Source organism: Pseudophryne corroboree, chromosome 6, assembly GCF_028390025.1.
Source record: "Pseudophryne corroboree isolate aPseCor3 chromosome 6, aPseCor3.hap2, whole genome shotgun sequence".
NCBI classification, from domain to species: Eukaryota; Metazoa; Chordata; class Amphibia; order Anura; family Myobatrachidae; genus Pseudophryne; species Pseudophryne corroboree.
Genome location: NC_086449.1, coordinates 645,314,862 through 645,335,428, shown reverse-complemented (window position 1 = coordinate 645,335,428; position 20,567 = coordinate 645,314,862). Strand labels below are relative to the sequence as shown.

The 20,567-nt window shown below is 48.6% G+C and overlaps 1 protein-coding gene across 2 annotated transcripts in view; it reads right to left on the bottom strand.

Annotated features, from left to right (window-relative positions):
- The window catches only part of LOC134933179 (organic cation/carnitine transporter 2-like), a 194,839-nt gene that overhangs the window by 29,653 nt on the left and 144,619 nt on the right, over positions 1 to 20,567 (bottom strand). For both annotated transcript variants that reach the window (XM_063928191.1, XM_063928192.1), the window contains exon 5: positions 4,099 to 4,225. In XM_063928191.1, the coding sequence (XP_063784261.1) occupies positions 4,099 to 4,225 (127 nt within the window). The remainder of the gene's footprint in view (positions 1 to 4,098; positions 4,226 to 20,567) is intronic.

Here is a 20,567-nt window from a genome sequence, read left to right as displayed (position 1 = left end):
CGCCCCTTACCCACTCCTGGCTGTTTTGCCTCTTGGGTTTCTGATCCTTAGATGGATCAGCTACCCCATTGCGGGTTTTTTGACTGTTATTGTTGTTTTTTCTACTTGCTCTGTTTCTTTCTCTTTCCTCCCTGTTCCTTCCTCTTTCCTCTTGTTGACCACTCCGGGCCCACCGCCTTCTAATATGCCTCCCATGACATCCCCTGGTAGAGTCAAAATAACATCGATCAACGCAAAGGGCCTTAATGTACCGGAGAAAAGAGCCTCCCTTCTACGGTCTCTTTGGGCCGATAGAGTAGATGTTGCACTGGTCCAAGAAACGCATTTTAAAATCTCAGCTAGTAGTCCCTCCTTGACTAACTATCGTTTCCCTCAGGCCTTTTATAATAACAACCCAGACTCTAAATCAAAAGGTGTAGCGATATTATTCTCTAGGACCCTTCAGCTGTCTGACATATCAGTTCATAAGCTGATCCCGGGTCGTCTCCTGATAGTGCGGTGTAAAATATGCATGTGCCCATACACATTTGTTGCACTTTATGCCCCAAATAGGGACCAGGTTCCATTTTTTCGCTCCGCCCTTTCCCAAATGGAACCTCTCCTTTCAGGCGTTGTTGTTTTGGGGGGTGATTTGAATTGGATAATGGATCCATCCTTAGACTCATCCTCTAATGCCCCCGCTCATCTTTGTTTATAAATAGCGTGAAGGACCCTGGGGGCGCTCTCCGTTTCAAAACCCCTGAAATAGCTGCATGCTTCAAACAGTATTATTCCCTTTTATATAACCTAGAGAACCGATCCGATGGAGCTACCCCTCTTTTTGACTTTCTAAAGGCGAAGGCGTATTTAGAAAAGGTATCTTACCCCGTCCTATCTCCTTCAGATAGGGAAGCTTTGGAATTACCTTTTACCCTGCAAGAGCTGGAAAGCGCTATGACCTCGACACCCTCTGGTAAGAGTCCAGGGCCGGACGGCTTCACGCTTACTTACTATAAACAATTTAAGGGTCTCCTTTCCTCTTATCTCCTCCAGGCCTTTAACTCTATCTCCGCAGATACCCATTTTTCAGGCCAGACCTTAGAAGCCTACATTTCCGTTCTTCCTAAACCCGGTAAAGACCCCTCGGTGTGCCCCAGTTATAGGCCCATATCTCTTCTAAATGTCGATGTCAAACTTTTCGCAAAACTGATGGCGAACAGACTGAATGTATTCCTGCCTTCTCTAATTCATAACGACCAGGTGGGCTTTGTCCCGAACTGCGAGGCTAAGGATAATACCACCAAGGTATTGAGCCTAATCCACATAGCATCCCAGGGTAGCTCCCCCACTGTGCTGCTATCCACTGACGCCGAAAAGGTCTTTGATATAGAGTCAGTTGTGGTTTTATGAGGTCTGTACTGGAGCACATTGGATTGGGACCACTAGCACTTGGTAGGATTATGGGACTTTATAGATCACCCACAGCTCGGGTTCGAGTTAACGGTTCCTTATTCGACCCCTTTTCCATAGGTAACGGGACACGACAGCGTTGCCCACTGTCCCCCTTACTCTTTGTCCTTTGTATCGAAGCTCTTGCTAGAGCTATCAGGGCCAATGATTGCATTACTGGTCTGAGAGTCGGTGATACAGAGCACAAACATTCCCTGTTTGCAGATGATTTATTAGCTACAATAACGCACCCGGTTTCCTCCCTCCCCCATCTTAAGAAGGCGTTGTCCAATTTCGGGTCACTTTCCAATTTCAAGATTAATATGTCCAAATCCTGCGCCTTGAACATCTCCACCCCTACCGACACAGTGGCTAAACTTAAACAATCCTTCCCCTTTACTTGGAATACCTCCCATCTGTCCTACTTGGGAATACAATTACCGAGTGATCTTTCCCGTTTGGTTTCATTGAACTTTATGCCCCTTCTCCGAACTCTCAGGGCTGATTACAGTAGATGGTACCTCAAACCACTTTCCTGGCTGGGAGGGTGAAAGTTGTGAAGATGAATACTCTCCCTAAGCTACTCTATAAACTTCAGGCTCTTCCCATACGGATCCCAGACTCCTGGTTCAAGTCCATCCAACTCTTGATACAACAATTTATCTGGTCCCGGAAACGGCCTAGAATTAGCCGGTCCACTATGATTCGCTCCACCCAATGCGGTGGTTTCCAGCTACCTGATATCAGAGGCTATTATTGGGCAATTCTGCTTAATAGGGTCTAGGATTGGACGAGGAGGCGGGACACAAAGCAGTGGGTAGTTCTGGAGGGGCTTTATATGCAACAATTCCCCGAGATCTTCCCCTGGCTCCCTTCCGTCCCCAAGCCTCCCTCCCCTCACCCAACTGTCACCGCGACCCTCTCCTTTTGGAAAAAAGCGCGCCGCTGGCCCTTCCTCTCTTCTGATTTCGGCCCGTTGACCTCTTTTCTAGCCAACCCTGACTTCCTACCCGGCTGAACACTCTCTCACTTTCGCGACTGGGCCCTTGAGGGGCTCTTCAGAGTAGGCCAGCTGGCGATCTCCTCAGGAGTTAGACAGTTTTCGGAAGTGCGATCTAAATGGGAAATTCCACAACACGACTTCTGGAAATATTTACAGCTTAGACATTTTCTGCATTCCAAACACAGATATCTTCTAGCCTCTAGGGAACTAACACAGTTTGAGAGATTGTGTGTCTCTACGTGCAACCCCCAGCACACTGTTTCCACACTTTACAAATTATTACAGAGCCCCGGTGCTCAGGCGCCCCCACCCTACCAGTTAGCTTGGGAGAGAGATCTCGGGATTCAACTATCAGACATAGACTGGCGGATGATATTTCTCAAATCCCACAATAGTTCAGTCTGTATACAAGTTAGGGAAACCCAATATAAACTTTTAATGAGATGGTACAGACACCCCTCCCTCCTCCACTTCATGTACCCCGGAGTGACTGATAGGTGCTGGAGATGTCTTAATGCCACTGGTTCCCTACTGCACATCTGGTGGAATTGCTCCCTACTCCGGTCATACTGGGTTGATGTCATCTCTATTTCCCAAGACATACTTCATACCCCTGTCCCTTCTGACCCGGCCTTTTGGTTGCTTTCCCACTCTTCTATATCACTGGCTCAGCATAAAACATTATTACTCCGCCACCTGTCTAATGCAGCACGGGCAGTTATTCCCACTCTATGGAGGTCTCCATCTCCACCCACAAGGAAAATATGGTTCACTAGAATCAATTATTACATGAATATGGAGAACATCCTCCTGGTCTCCAGAGATAAACTCCCAGAATTCATGGCCACTTGGTTACCTTGGATAGAATATACGTCCTCCAAAGAATACAAAGACTACATTTGTGCCACTAAATGATTTGAGTTTCGCAGTTGATCGATTAAAGAGATTGCATTACCCTCCCCCTCAGTCCGAAGGCCCCCCAGGCTTGGTCACACTATGTTTTTCTTCTATCCTTTCCTCCATATCACATCTTGCTCTTTTCTATAGTTTTTCTACTGTTACTTATGTTATTATGATTACACTCTCTGTTTAGACAAATAGCGAGTAGGTATTGCGATGATTCCATAGAACACTCTATCAATGTCTGCATTCGCATCGACTTCCAGTGTCTAGAGTGTTAAGCTATCATGCTCCTTATGGCTAGACTGCAATTGACTTTAATTATGTGTCTTGAAGCTCTTTTGTCTAATGAGATGTAATCTTTATATTTTCCTAAATAAAAACAGATTATACAAAAAAAAGAAATTAAGATCACATCGCTCTGGGTGTCGGTGACAGCGATGCACGGTCCCACGCGTCACTATCGCCGGTGCTAGGCACAATCTAGCAGGTTGCTCATTTCACAGCTGGGTGAAATGAGCAGCCCCCCGTGTCCGCCCTCGCGCTGTGCTGAGCGTGGGGAGAGATGTGTGCTGAGTGGTTCGCTCAGCACACATCTCCAATCTGTACCGCCCTTAAATGGCATTGGGGCAATTCTGATATGGGAAGTGTGCAGCCCTATTGAAGGCGGGAGTATATCGTTTTGCCCACTGCTGCCCTTAGGTAAAAAGATTTTCTGACAATTCACTGAGTTTGTACATTTTCAATTCCAAAATAAAACCAATTACCTCCGATACACTAAATATTATTTCAGGTGCTGTTATGCCGTTTTTCTTGGCAGCTCTTCTTATTATGTCTTCTGCTTCATTCACTCGGCCCTGAGACAGCAGCCATCGAGGAGACTCTGGGATAATCCTGAAAACAAATAGAAGGTTACTCCTAATACAAAGTCTAGTTCACATATTTACTGCAATCACTTACAGTATTAGAAATTAGTATCTAACCTTTAGTTCAGTTACAGTGTGTATCTAAACCTATACTGCAATCCTAATTCAGGGATAATGATAAGAAAGTACCAATAGAAAGGACTTTGGGGGTAATTCAGACCTGATCTCTGCTGTGCGTTTTCACACAGCCTGCGATCAGGTCTGAACTGCGCATGCACCGCAATGCACAGGCGGCGCGATGGACCGCAGCAGTGGGAAGCGCCGGTCAGCGATGGGATGTTGCGAAAAATCCAAATGCAACGGCAATCGCAGGGAGATTGACAGGAAGAGGGAGTTTGTGGGTGGCAACTGACCGTTTCCAAGGAGTGTCCGGAAAAACGCAGGAGGGACCAGGCATATGGTGGGAGGGATTCTGACGACAACTCCTGCCCCGATCATTGCAGCAGCAGAGTAAGTCCTGGGCTGAGCATAAACTGCACAAACTTATGTTTGTGCAGTTCTGCAACACATGCGATCGCACACCTGAACACAGCTAATACCCTCCCCCTGTAGGCGGCGACTGCCTGATCGCAGGGATGCAAAAAACACCCTAGCGATCAGGTCTGAATTACCCCACTTAACCCTAGGAGATCCAGTCACCATTCTGTAGACTGTATTCAGAGATGTATGCAAACCCGGTTTGCGTACATCAGATCAGTGGATGTGACAACGGTCGCAGTGCCCTCTAAGCAGCAGAGCCGTTTGGGGGTGGGGAAGAGCTGGCGAGCATCTCTGCCGCATTTTGTGGGTGTGTGGAGGCCAGGGTCTGCATCCTCCAAAGCAGATTTCCTGGCCTCTGCTGCGTAGATGATCAGATGCGCCTTTGGATGCAGCAGCGGAGCAGACAAGCCAGAAGGAGGTGTCCATTAACACAAAAGCCTCCTGCTGTATTAGCATATTATTGCACACCCGCTTCATGCAAAGTCGCAGCAGTTGTGCAATTCCATCTAACTCTGAACCAGGCCCTGTGTCTCAATATAAAGTAATACTGCAAGGCTGAAATTGCATCATAACTAATCTTAACAGCTGCAGAAACAAAAAAAACTTCCTCTCATGTCCAACAGTGTACTTGGTCATCATAGGCAGATGCTGCTGCCCAACCCAAGCAACAAGAATAGTGACACATTTGGGCATTTGGGGACCTGTAAGTGGGCACACCAATGACATTAGAAGTGTGTGTCTAGACTCAGAAAACAAGAAGATGAGATAGGCTGATAACATGGGAATGTAATGATTACAGTACAGATGTAACATAGTAACATAGTAATTGAGGTTGAATAGAGGCAAATTGCGCATCGTGTTCAACCTGTTTTAAGTTGTGATGATTCTACATACTTGCTAAAATAAGATTTTACTCACCGGTAAATCTATTTCTCGTAGTCCGTAGTGGATGCTGGGACTCCGTAAGGACCATGGGGAATAGCGGCTCTGCAGGAGACTGGGCACAGCTAAAGAAAGCTTTAGGACTACCTGGTGTGCACTGGCTCCTCCCACTATGACCCTCCTCCAGACCTCAGTTAGGATACTGTGCCCGGAAGAGCTGACACAATAAGGAAGGATTTTGAATCCCGGGTAAGACTCATACCAGCCACACCAATCACACCGTATAACTCGTGATACTATACCCAGTTAACAGTATGAAATATAACTGAGCCTCTCAACAGATGGCTCAACAATAACCCTTTAGTTAGGCAATAACTAAAAACAAGTATTGCAGACAATCCGCACTTGGGATGGGCGCCCAGCATCCACTACGGACTACGAGAAATAGATTTACCGGTGAGTAAAATCTTATTTTCTCTGACGTCCTAAGTGGATGCTGGTACTCCGTAAGGACCATGGGGATTATACCAAAGCTCCCAAACGGGCGGGAGAGTGCGGATGACTCTGCAGCACCGAATGAGCAAACTCTAGGTCCTCCTCAGCCAGGGTATCAAACTTGTAGACTCTTACAAAAATGTTTTTACCCGACCGAGTAACAGCTCGGCAAAGTTGTAAAGCCGAGACCCCTCGGGCAGCCGCCCAAGAAGAGCCCACATTCCTTGTGGAATGGGCTTTTACAGATTTAGGGTGCGGCAGTCCAGCCGCAGAATGTGCAAGTTGAATCGTGCTACAGATCCAGCGAGCAATAGTCTGCTTAGAAGCAGGAGCACCCAGCTTGTTGGGTGCATACAGGAGAAATAGCGAGTCAGTTTTCCAGACTCCAGCTGTCCTGGAAACATATACTTTTCAGGGCCCTGACTACGTCCAGTAACTTGGAATCCTCCAAGTCCCAAGTAGCCGCAGGCGCCACAATAGGTTGGTTCACATGAAAAACTGATACCACCTTAGGAAGGAATTAGGAACGAGTCCTCAATTCCGCCTTATCCATATAAAATACAGATAAGGGCTTTTGTATGACAAAGCCGCCAATTTTGATACACGCCTGGCCGACGCCAAGGCCCACAGCATGACCACTTTCCACGTGAGGTATTGTAGCTCCACGGATTTAAGTGGCTCAACCCAATGCGACTTCAGGAAATCCAACACCACGTTGAGATCCCACGGTGCCACTGGAGGCACAAACGGGGGCTGACTATGCAGCACTCCCTTAACAAAAGTCTGAACTTCAGGCAGTGAAGCCAGTTCTATTTTGGAAGAAAATCGATAGAGCCGAAATCTGGACCTTAATGGAACCCAATTTTAGGCCCATAGTCACCTCTGACTGTAGGAAGTGCAGAAATCGACCTAGCTGAAATTCCTCCTTTGGGGCCTTCCTGGCCTCACAGCACGCAACATATTTCCGCCATATGCGGTGATAATGGTTTGCGTTCACTTCTTTCCTAGCTTTAAATAGCGTAGGGATAACTTCCTCCGGAATGCCCTTTTCCTTCAGGATCCGGCGTTCAACCGCCATGCCGTCAAACGCAGCCGCGGTACGTCTTGGAACAGACAGGCCCCCTGCTGCAGCAGGTCCTGTCTGAGCGGCAGAGGCCATGGGTCCTCTGAGATCATTTCTTGGAGTTCTGGTTACCAAGCTCTTCTTGGCCAACCCGGAACAATGAGTATAGTTCTTACTCCTCCTCTTCTTATTATTCTCATTACCCTGGGTAAGAGAGGCAGATAAGGGAACACATACACCGACTGGTACACCCACGGTGTTACCAGAGCGTCCACAGCTATCGCCTGAGGGTCCCTTGACCTGGCGCAATATCTTTGTAGCTTTTTGTTGAGGCGGGACGCCATCATGTCCACCTGTAGCCTTTCCCAACGGTGTACAATCATTTGGAAGACTTCTGGATGAAGTCCCCACTCTCCCGGGTGGAGGTCGTGTCTTCTGAGAAAGTCTGCTTCTCAGTTGTCCACTCCGGGAATGAACACTGCTGACAGTGCTAACACATGATTTTCCGCCCATCGGAGAATCCTTGTGGCTTCTGCCATCGCCATCCTGCTTCTTGTGCCGCCCTGTCGGTTTACATGAGCGACCGCCGTGATGTTGTCTGACTGGATCAGCACCGGCCGGTGTTGAAGCAGGGGTCTAGCCTGACTTAGGGCATTGTAAATGGCCCTTAGTTCCAGAATATTTATGTGTAGGGAAGTCTCCTGACTTTTCCATAGCCTTGGAAGTTTCTTCCCTGTGTGACTGCCCCCCAGCCTCGAAGGCTGGCATCCGTGGTCACCAGGACCCAGTCCTGTATGCCGAATCTGCGGCCCCCTAGAAGATGAGCACTCTGCAGCCAGCACAACAGCGACACCCTGGCCCTTGGAGACAGGGTTATCCGCCGATGCATCTGAAGATGCGACCCGGACCACTTGTCCAACAGATCCCACTGGAAGATCCTTGCATGGGACCTGGCGAATGGAATTTCTTCGTAAGAAGCTACCATCTTTCCCAGGGCTCGCGTGCATTGATGCACCGACACCTGTATTTGTATTAGGAGGTCTCTGTCTAGAGACGACAACTCCTTGGACTTCTCCTCCGGGAGAAACCCTTTTTATCCTGTTCTGTGTCCAGAACCATACCCAGGAACAGTAGACGCGTCATAGGAACCAGCTGCGACTTTGGAATATTCAGAATCCAGCCGTGCTGTTGTAGCACTTCCCGAGATAGTGCTACTCCGACGAACAACTGCTCCCTGGACCTCGCCTTTATAAGGAGATCGTCCAAGTACGGGATCATTATTTCGGCCATTACCTTGGTAAATACCTCGGTGCCGGGGACAGACCAACGGCAACGTCTGGAATTGGTAATGACAATCCTGTACCACAATTTTGAGGTACTCCTGGTGAAGAGGGTAAATAGGGACATGCAGATAAGCATCCTTGATGTCCAGTGATACCATGAAATTCTCCAGGCTTGCAATAATCGCCCTGAGCGATTCCATTTTGAACTTGAACCTTCGTTTATAAGTGTTCAAGGCTTTCAATTTTAGAATGGGTCTCACCGAACCGTCTGGTTTCGGTACCACAACATTTTGGAATAGTAACCCCGGCCTTTTTGAAGGAGGGGTACCTTGATTTCACCTGCTGGAAGTACAGCTTGTGAATTGCCGCCAGTACTACCTTTCTCCGAGGGCAGCAGGCAAGGCTGATGTGAGGTAACGGCGAGGGGGAGTCGCCTCGAACTCCAGCCTGTATCCCTGTGATACTATTTGCAGAACCTAGGGATCCACCTGTGGGTCCCTGAAGTTCCCGAGAGGCGCCCCCACCGCACCTGTCTCCACCTGTGGAGCCCCAGCGTCATGTGGTGGACTCAGAGGAAGCGGGGGAAGATTTTTGATCCTGTGAACTGGCTGTCTGGTGCAGCTTTTTCCTTCTTCCCTTGTCTCTGTGCAGAAAGGAAGCGCCTTTGACCCGCTTGCTTTTCTGAAGCCGAAAGGACTGTACCTGAAAATACGGTGCTTTCTTAGGCTGTGAGGAAACCTGAGGTAAAAATTTTTCTTCCCAGCTGTTGCTGTGGATACGAGGTCCCAGAGACCATCCCCAAACAATTCCTCACCCTTATAAGGCAGAATCTCCATGTGCCTTTTAAAGGCAGCATCACCTGTCCACTGCCTGGTTTCTAATACCCTCCTGGCAGAATGGACATTGCATTAATTCTGGATGCCAGCCGGCAAATAATAAGATTTTACTTACAGATAAATCTATTTCTCGTAGTCCGTAGTGGATGCTGGGACTCCGTAAGGACCATGGGGAATAGCGGCTCCGCAGGAGACAGGGCACAAGAATAAAAGCTTTAGGATCAGGTGGTGTGCACTGGCTCCTCCCCCTATGACCCTCCTCCAAGCCTCAGTTAGGATACTGTGCCCGGACGAGCGTACATAATAAGGAAGGATATTGAATCCCGGGTAAGACTCATACCAGCCACACCAATCACACCGTACAACTTGTGATCTGAACCCAGTTAACAGTATGATAAAACGAAAAGGAGCCTCTGAAAAGATGGCTCACAACAATAATAACCCGAATTTTTGTAACAATACCTATATACAAGTATTGCAGACAATCCGCACTTGGGATGGGCGCCCAGCATCCACTACGGACTACGAGAAATAGATTTATCGGTAAGTAAAATCTTATTTTCTCTGACGTCCTAGTGGATGCTGGGACTCCGTAAGGACCATGGGGATTATACCAAAGCTCCCAAACGGGCGGGAGAGTGCGGATGACTCTGCAGCACCGAATGAGAGAACTCCAGGTCCTCCTCAGCCAGGGTATCAAATTTGTAGAATTTTGCAAACGTGTTTGCCCCTGACCAAGTAGCTGCTCGGCAAAGTTGTAAAGCCGAGACCCCTCGGGCAGCCGCCCAAGATGAGCCCACTTTCCTTGTGGAATGGGCTTTTACCGATTTTGGCTGTGGCAGGCCTGCCACAGAATGTGCAAGCTGAATTGTACTACAAATCCAACGAGCAATCGTCTGCTTAGAAGCAGGAGCACCCAGCTTGTTGGGTGCATACAGGATAAACAGCGAGTCAGATTTTCTGACTCCAGCCGTCCTGGAAACATATATTTTCAGGGCCCTGACAACGTCAAGCAACTTGGAGTCCTCCAAGTCCCTAGTAGCCGCAGGTACCACAATAGGTTGGTTCATGTGAAATGCAGAAACCACCTTAGGTAGAAATTGAGGACGAGTCCTCAATTCTGCCCTGTCAGAATGAAAAATTAAGTAAGGACTTTTATATGATAAAGCCGCCAATTCTGACACACGCCTGGCTGAAGCCAGGGCTAACAGCATCGTCACCTTCCATGTGAGATATTTGAAGTCCACAGTGGTGAGTGGTTCAAACCAATGTGACTTTAGAAAACTCAACACAACATTGAGATCGCAAGGTGCCACTGGAGGCACAAAAGGAGGCTGTATATGCAGTACCCCTTTTACAAATGTCTGAACTTCAGGCACTGAAGCCAGTTCTTTCTGGAAGAAAATCGACAGGGCCGAAATTTGAACCTTAATGGACCCTAATTTTAGGCCCATAGATAGTCCTGTTTGCAGGAAATGGAGGAAACGACCCAGTTGAAATTCCTCTGTAGGGGCCTTCTTGGCCTCACACCACGCAACATATTTTCGCCAAATGCGGTGATAATGTTTTGCGGTTACGTCCTTCCTGGCCTTGACCAGGGTAGGGATGACTTCATCTGGAATGCCTTTTTCCCTCAGGATCCGGCGTTCAACCGCCATGCCGTCAAACGCAGCCGCGGTAAGTCTTGGAACAGACAAGGCCCCTGCTGGAGCAGGTCCTTTCTCAGAGGGAGAGGCCACGGTTCGTCCGTGAGCATCTCTTGAAGTTCCGGGTACCAAGTCCTTCTTGGCCAATCCGGAGCCACGAGTATAGTTCTTACTCCTCTCCTTCTTATGATTCTCAGTACCTTTGGTATGAGAGGCAGAGGAGGGAACACATACACTGACTGGTACACCCACGGCGTTACCAGGGCGTCCACCGCTATTGCCTGAGGGTCCCTTGACCTGGCGCAATATCTGTCTAGTTTTTTGTTTAGACGGGACGCCATCATGTCCACCTTTGGTTCTTCCCAACGGTTTACTATCAGGTGGAAGACTTCTGGGTGAAGTCCCCACTCTCCCGGGTGGAGGTCGTGTCTGCTGAGGAAGTCTGCTTCCCAGTTGTCCACTCCCGGAATGAAGACTGCTGACAGTGCTATCACATGATTTTCCGCCCAGCGAAGAATCCTTGCAGCTTCTGCCATTGCCCTCCTGCTTCTCGTGCCGCCCTGTCTGTTTACGTGGGCGACTGACGTGATGTTGTCCGATTGGATCAATACCGCCTGACCCTGAAGCAGGGGTTTCGCTTGACTTAGGGCATTGTAAATGGCCCTTAGTTCCAGAATGTTTATATGAAGAGATGCTTCCATGCTTGACCACAAGCCCTGGAAATTTCTTCCCTGTGTGACTGCTCCCCAGCCTCTCAGGCTTGCATCCGTGGTCACCAGGATCCAATCCTGAATGCCAATCTGCGGCCCTCTAGTAGATGAGCACTCTGCAGCCACCACAGAAGAGACACCCTTGTCCTTGGCGACAGGGTTATCCGCTGATGCATCTGAAGATGCGATCTGGACCATTTGTCCAGTAGATCCCACTGAAAAGTTCTTGCATGGAATCTTCCGAATGGAATCGCTTCGTAAGAAGCCACCATTTTTCCCAGGACCCTCGTGCACTGATGCACTGACACCTGGCCTGGTTTTAGGAGGTTCCTGACTAGCTCGGATAACTCCCTGGCCTTCTCCTCCGGGAGAAACACCTTTTTCTGGACTGTGTCCAGAATCATTCCTAGGAACAGTAGACGTGTCGTAGGAATCAGCTGCGATTTTGGAATATTTAGGATCCACCCGTGCTGACGTAACACTACCTGAGATAGTGCTACTCCGACTTCTAACTGTTCCCTGGACCTTGCCCTTATCAGGAGATCGTCCAAGTAAGGGATAATTAAGATGCCTTTTCTTCGAAGAAGAATCATCATTTCGGCCATTACCTTGGTAAAGACCCGAGGTGCCGTGGACAACCCAAACGGCAGCGTCTGAAACTGATAATGACAGTTTTGTACTACAAACCTGAGGTACCCTTGGTGAGACGGGTAGATTGGGACGTGGAGATAAGCATCCTTGATGTCCAGAGACACCATATAGTCCCCTTCTTTCAGGTTTGCTATCACCGCTCTGAGTGATTCCATCTTGAATTTGAACCTCTTTATGTAAGTGTTCAAGGATTTCAGATTTAAAATTGGTCTCACCGAGCCGTCCGGCTTCGGTACCACAAACAGCGTGGAATAATACCCCTTTCCCTGTTGTAGGAGGGGTACCTTGATTATCACCTGCTGGGAATACAGCTTGTGAATGGCTTCCAAAACTGCCTCCCTGTCGGAGGGAGACTTTGGTAGAGCAGACTTCAGGAACCGGCGAGGGGGAAACGCCTCGAATTCCAGTTTGTACCCCTGCGATACTACCTGTAGAATCCAGGGGTCCACTTGCGAGTGAGCCCACTGCGCGTTGAAATTCTTGAGACGGGCCCCCACCATGTCTGAGTCTGCTTGTAAAGCCCCAGCGTCATGCTGAAGACTTGGCAGAAGCAGGGGAGGGCTTCTGCTCCTGGGAAGCGGCTGCATGGTGGTCTTTTTCCCCTTCCTCTGCCCCGGGGCAGGAAGGAATGGCCTTTAGCTCGCTTGTACTTATGGGAACGAAAGGACTGAGTTTGAAAAGACGGTGTCTTTTTCTGCTGATGTGAAGTGACCTGGGGTAAAAAGGTGGATTTTCCAGCCGTTGCCGTGGCCACCAGGTCCGATAGACCAGCCCCAAATAACTCCTCCCCTTTATACGGCAATACTTCCATATGTCGTTTGGAATCCGCATCGCCTGACCACTGTCGCGTCCATAACGCTCTTCTGGCAGAAATGGACATAGCACTTACTCTTGATGCCAGGGTGCAAATATCCCTCTGTGCCTCACGCATATATAGTGTCACGATCCGGGTATCTGGACGCCATTACTTACCCTTCAGAGGCCTCCTAAGGCTGGCTCAGCGTTCCAGGACCGGATCCCGCTGTTCCTGAGTTTCCACATGCAGAATGTCAGAGTGGTGATTCCATCAGCCGCGGCCTCCGCTGTGCCCGCGTGGTTAAATGTGCGCTTGTCAGTCTGGCGTCTCCTGTCTCCTGTGGCCGGCGTCGCCATTACTGTTTCAATTCTCACATGGATTACAAACCAAACTTCCCTCCAAGTGTCTGCATGGGCGCAGCCATCTTGGATTTTGTCATCTGAGCATTTCCACCAATCTGCTGTCTGTATTGTTGATTTGCATAATTGCCTAGCCAACCCCTTCCTTGCTGCAGGTATAAGTAAGCTGTGCCTGAGCAAGGAAGGCGTCAGTGCTTTGGTTGTCTAACCTAGTTCCAGTTTGTCTCTCTCCTGTGGTTGTCTTCCAGGTTCCAGCTCCTGTCTCCAGACTTCTGCTATAGAGACCCGCACCAGCATTCCATCTGCGGTGTAGCCTGACTCTCCGATCCATTCTGGACTCACCTGTTTCCAGTTACATCAATCACCTGCTTCCAGCCCAGCTTCCAGCAGTGTACAGCTTCTCTTAAAGGGCCGGTGTCCTTTCTGCAGTTTACCACTCTCCACCGGTATTATTATTTCACCGCTCTCAAACTCCAAACTTCATCAATCACCTGCTTCCAGCCCAGCTTCCAGCAGTGTACAGCTTCTCTTAAAGGGCCGGTGTCCTTTCTGCAGTTTACCACTCTCCACCGGTATTATTATTTCACCGCTCTCAAACTCCAAACTTCATTATTATTTCATCGCTCTCAAGTTCGTTTATTATTTAACTGGTTCCAGCCAGTATCCACTCCGTACCAACAACAGTCTGGTTCCAGCCAGTATCCACAGCAGCCGTTTTATCTTCAGCAACCCAGCCTTTCCTGGAACACCAGCTGGTACGATCCTGGGTTCTCTCCATTGCTACAGTCAGGCCTGGTAAGGACTTTCCAACTAGAAGATTATAAGAACTGTCTCACTCTACCAGTGCCTGTGGCCCTTGCCACCCTGTAGTACCCAGGAATTGTATTTATCCTCTGTTGACTTTTATGTTTCCTTTACTGCTGCTGTGTTACGGAGTTTGTCATAATAAACATCATTGACTTTTATCCTGGTTGTCGTGGTCACGCCTTCGGGCAGTTATTCTACATGTTACTTACATGTCTAGGGGTCTGATACAACCTCCCAGGTTCCGTTACATCTCAGCCCCTACAACTGAGGCTGCCTCCCGTCAGCTCAGGCCCTCAGTTGTGACATATAGTAATGCATCCTTCAAATGCTCTATAGTTAACAGTATATTGTCCCTATCCAGGGTATCAATATTTTCAGTCAGGGAATCCGACCACGCGACTCCAGCACTGCACATCCAGGCTGAAGCGATTGCTGGTCGCAGTATAACACCAGTATGTGTGTATATACTTTTAAGAATATTTTCCAGCCTTCTATCTGCTGGTTCCTTGAGGGTGGCCGTATCAGGAGACGGTAACGCTACTTGTTTAGATAAACGTGTGAGCGCCTTATCTACCCTAGGGGGTGTTTCCCAACGCGTCCTAACCTCTGACGGGAAAGGATATAGTGCCAATAATTTTTTAGAAATTAGCAGTTTTTTGTCGGGGGAAACCCACGCTTTATCACACACCTCATTTAACTCATCTGACTTGGTAGTTTTTTCACACCCCACATAATACCCTTCTTTGTGGTACTTGTAGTGTCAGAAATGTTCAATGCCTCCTTCATTGCCGTGATCATGTAACGTGTGGCCCTACTGGACATTACGTTTGTCTCCTCACCGTCGACACTAGACTCAGTATCTGTGTCTGGGTCTGTGTCGACCCACTGAGGTAACGGGCGTTTTAGGGCCCCTGGCGGTGTCTGAGACGCCTGGACAGGCACTAATTGATTTGCCGGCTGTCTCATGTCATCAACCGTTCTTTGCAAAGTGCTGACATTATCACTTAATTCTTTAAATACGATCATCCAGTCAGGTGTCGACACCCTAGGGGGTGACATCACTAACCCAGGCAATTGCTCCGCCTCCACATCATTTTCCTCCTCATACATGTCGACACACACGTACCGACACACAGCACACACACCGGGAATGCTCTGATAGAGGACAGGACCCCACAAGCCCTTTGGAGAGACAGAGGGAGAGTCTGCCAGCACACACCAAGCGCTATATATATATACAGGGATAACCTTATATAAGTGTTATTCCCTTATAGCTGCTGTTTATATTATTTTTAGCTGCCAATAGTGCCCCCCCTTCTCTTTTTTACCCTGATTCTGTAGCAAGTCTGCAGGGGAGAGTCAGGGAGCCGTCCTTCCAGCGGAGCTGTGAGGGAAAATGGCGCTTGTGTGCTGAGGAGATAGGCTCCGCCCCTTCACGACGTCCTTATCTCCCGCTCTTTTCTGTAAAAATGGCAGGGGTTAAAATACATCCATATAGCCCAAGAGCTATATGTGATGTATTCTTTTGCCAACCTAAGGTATTATCTGTTATATAGCGTCTCAGGGCGTTCCCGCCCAGCGCCCTGCACCCTCAGTGACCGGAGTGTGAAGTGTGCTGAGAGCAATGGCGCACAGCTGCGGTGCTGTGCGCTACCTTATTGAAGACAGGATGTCTTCTGCCGCCGATTTTCCGGACCTCTTCACTCTTCTGGCTCTGTAAGGGGGCCGGCGGCGCGGCTCCGGGACGCATCCATGGCTGGGCCTGTGATCGTCCCTCTGGAGCTGTTGCCAGCAGGTCTCACTGAAAATAAAAAACCTACTTTAAACTTTTACACTAAGCAGCTCAGGAGAGCCCCTTAGCCTGCACCCGTCTCGTTCGGGCACAAAAATCTAACTGAGGCTTGGAGGAGGGTCATAGGGGGAGGAGCCAGTGCACACCAGGTAGTCCTAAAGCTTTTTACTTTTGTGCCCAGTCTCCTGCGGAGCCGCTATTCCCCATGGTCCTTTCGGAGTCCCCAGCATCCACTAGGACGTTAGAGAAATTACATTTCACAACCAGTCACATTGTGTCTACTTTACAGGGCCGTACTGACTACCTTAGTCTGAAGACAGGATCGTCTTCTGCCGCCGATTTCACCGGACCTCTTCGCTCTTCTGGCTCTGTAAGGGGGCCGGCGGCGCGGCTCCGGGACCCATCCAGGCTGAACCTGTGATCGTCCCTCTGGAGCTAATGTCCAGTAGCCTAAGAAACCCAATCCACTCTGCACGCAGGTGAGTCCGTTTCTTCTCCCCTTAGTCCCACGATGCAGTGAGCCTGTTGCCAGCAGGACTCACTGAAAATAAAAAACCTAAAATACACTTTTATTCTAAGCAGCTCAGGAGAGCCACCTAGCCTGCACCCTTCTCGTTCGGGCACAAAAATCTAACTGAGGCTTGGAGGAGGGTCATAGGGGGAGGAGCCAGTGCACACCACCTGATCCTAAAGCTTTTATTCTTGTGCCCTGTCTCCTGCGGAGCCGCTATTCCCCATGGTCCTTCCGGAGTCCCAGCATCCACTAGGACGTCAGAGAAATCCCTCTGTGCATCCTTCATATATAAGACGACGTCTTTAATATGCTCTATGTTTGCAAAATATTATCCCTGTCTAGGGTATTAATATTATCTGACAGGGTATCAGACCACGCTGCAGCAGCACTATTTATGCTGAGGCAATTGCAGGTCTCAGTATAGAACCTGAGTGTGTATATACAGACTTCAGGATAGCCTCCTGCTTTTTATCAGCAGGCTCCTTCAAGGTGGCCGTATCCTAAGACGGCAGTGCCACCTTTTTTGACAAACGTGTGAGCGCCTTATCCACCCTAGGGGATATCTCCCAACGTGACCTATCCTCTGGCGGGAAAGGGTACGCCATCAGTAACTTTTTAGAAATGACCAGTTTCTTATCGGGGGAACCCACGCTTCTTTACACACTTCATTCACTCATCTGATGGGGGAACAAAACACTGGCTGCTTTTTCTCCCCAAAAATAAAACCCCTTTTATGTGGTACTTGGGTTCATGTCAGAAATGTGTAACACATTTTTCATTGCCGAGATCATGTAACGGATGTTCCTAGTGGATTGTGTATATATCTCAACCTCGTCGACACTGGAGTCAGACTCCGTGTCGACATCTGTGTCTGCCATCTGAGGTAACGGGCGTTTTTTGAGCCCCTGATGGCCTTTGAGACGCCTGGGCAGGCGCGGGCTGAGAAGCCGGCTGTCCCACAGCTGTTACGTCATCCAGCCTTTTATGTAAGGAGTTGACATTGTCGGTTAATACCTTCCACCTATCCATCCACTCTGGTGTCGGCCCCACAGGGGGCGACCTCCCATTTATCGGCCTCTGCTCCGCCTCCACGTAACCTTCCTCATCCAACATGTCGACACAGCCGTACCGACACACCGCACACACACAGGGAATGCTCTGACTGAGGACAGGACCCCACTAAGTCCTTTGGGGAGACAGAGAGAGAGTATGCCAGCACACACCAGAGCGCTATATAATGCAGGGATTAACACTATAACTGAGTGATTTTTCCCCCAATAGCTGCTTGTATACATATATTGCGCCTAAATTTAGTGCCCCCCCTCTCTTTTTAACCCTTTGAGCCTGAAAACTACAGGGAAGAGCCTGGGGAGCTGTCTTCCAGCTGCACTATGAAGAAAAAATGGCGCCAGTGTGCTGAGGGAGATAGCCCCGCCCCTTTTTCGGCTGACTTTTCTCCCGCTTTTTTATGGATTCTGGTAGGGGTAATTTATCACATATATAGCCCTGGGACTATATATTGTGATGATTTGCCAGCCAAGGTGTCTTATATTGCCCTCAGGGCGCCCCCCCCCCAGCGCCCTGCACCCATCAGTGACCGGAGTGTGAGGTGTGCATGAGGAGCAATGGCGCACAGCTGCAGTGCTGTGCGCTACCTTGTTGAAGACAGAAGTCTTCTGCCGCCGATTTTCCGGAACACTTCTTGCTTCTGGCTCTGTAAGGGGGCCGGCGGCGCGGCTCCGGGAACGAACACCAAGGTCGGGTCCTGCGGTCGATCCCTCTGGAGCTAATGGTGTCCAGTAGCCTAAGAAGCCCAAACTACCACCTGTTAGGTAGGTTCGCTTCTTCTCCCCTTAGTCCCTCGCTGCAGTGAGTCTGTTGCCAGCAGATCTCACTGTAAAATAAAAAACCTAAATATACTTTCTTTCTAGGAGCTCAGGAGAGCCCCTAGTGTGCATCCAGCTCAGCCGGGCACAAGATTCTAACTGAGGTCTGGAGGAGGGTTATAGTGGGAGGAGCCAGTGCACACCAGGTAGTCCTAAAGCTTTCTTTAGTTGTGCCCAGTCTCCTGCGGAGCCGCTATTCCCCATGGTCCTTACGGAGTCCCAGCATCCACTTAGGACGTCAGAGAAATAATGTTTTATGATTAGTTAGCTACTATAACTCATGTTACCCCCGGATTAACCAAGTTGATATTTTAAGTATTATAACCTTGGATAGCTTTTTCATTCAGAAATGTATCCATTCCTTTTTTAAATCCAATTACAGAGTCCGCCATTACCACCTTCCCTGGCAGGGAATTCCACATCCTGATTGCCCTAACAGTGAAGAACCCTTTCCTACGTTGCGTTCGGAACTTTCTCTCTTCCAGTCGCAGCAAGTGCCCACGTGTCCTAAACTATGTTCTTTTAATAAATAATTCCTCCGACAACTCTTTGTGATGTCCCTTTACATATTTGAAGATATTAATAATATCTCCTCTTAGGCGCCTCTTTTCTAGTGTATACATATTCAGCCTAGTAAGTCTTTCCTTATAGTCCAGTCCTTCTAGGCCTTTAATCAATTTAGTAGCTCGTCTTTGAACACTTTCGAGTTCACTGATGTCTTTTTTATACAATGGTGCCCAAAACTGAACACAATATTCCAGGTGCGGACATACCAATGCCTTATAAAGCGTCATGATTACATCCGAGTCCCTTGCCTCAATTCCCCTTTTTATGCACGCTAGCACCTTACTTGCCTTCTTTACTGCGTTTTGACATTGTGTACGGTTATTAAGCCTATTATCAATGAGTACCCCCAAACCTTTTTCCAACTCTGTTTCCCCTAGGCGTTCCCCATTTAATATGTAGGATGCAAGTTTGATTTTAGTCCCAAAATGCATAACCTTGCATTTGTCTGTATTGAACCTCATTTTCCATTTAGACGCCCAGAGTTCAAGTTTAGATAGATCATTCTGCAAGGGCTCCACATCCAATTCTGAACTAAATTACCTTACACAGTTTAGTATCATCTGCAAAGATTGACACTGTGCTTTCCAGGCCTATTTTTAGGTCATTGATAAATATGTTGAACAGTAGTGGTCCGAGTACGGACCCTTGTGGTATTCCGCTGACTACTGGTGAGAAGGTTGAGGACTTCCCGTTAACCACTACTCGCTGTACCCTGCTATCCAACCAGCTGCTTATCCATGTGCAAATAGTTTTTCCTAGGCCAATCTCCTTTAATTTGATCATCAGTCTCCTGTGAGGAACTGTATCGAAGGCCTTTGCAAAATCTAGGAAGACCACATCTACTGCTTTTCCTTGATCAAGTTTATTGTTCACTTCCTCGTAGAAGCTAATTAAGTTAGTCTGACATGACTTGTCCCTCACAAACCCATGCTGGTTCTTGCTAATAATCCTAGCGGACTTTAGATACTCCTGTATGACGTCCCTTAGAATTCCTTCCAATATTTTCCCCACTATAGATGTTAAACTAACTGGTCTGTAGCCTGCCTCATCTCTGAAATGTGTGTCTGGATTCAGCAAAGAAGAAGATGAGATAGGCTGCTAACATGGGACTGTAAAGATTACAGAATGTGTAGTCATCTTTTAAGGAAAATGGCTGGCACTATGCTGTTGGGTGACGTATTAGCAGTGTGAGTGGATATGGGGCCTAACTCAGACCTGATCACTAGCAGGCGATTTTTGCACAGCTGCGATCAGATAGTCACTGACTACAGGGGGATGTATTTTAGCTGTGCAAGTGTGCGAACGCATGTGTAGCAGAGCTGTACAAACTGCTTTTATGCAGTCTCTGCGCAGCCCAGGACTTACTCAGCCACTGTGAACAGGAACCGGAATTGACGTCAGGAACCCTCCCTGCAAATGCATGGGCACGCCTGCATTTTTCCAGACACTCCCTGAAAACGGTCAGTTGTCACCTACAAACCCCTTCTTCCTGTCAATCTCCTTGCGATCACCCGTGCGAATGGCTCTAAACCCATCGCTGAGC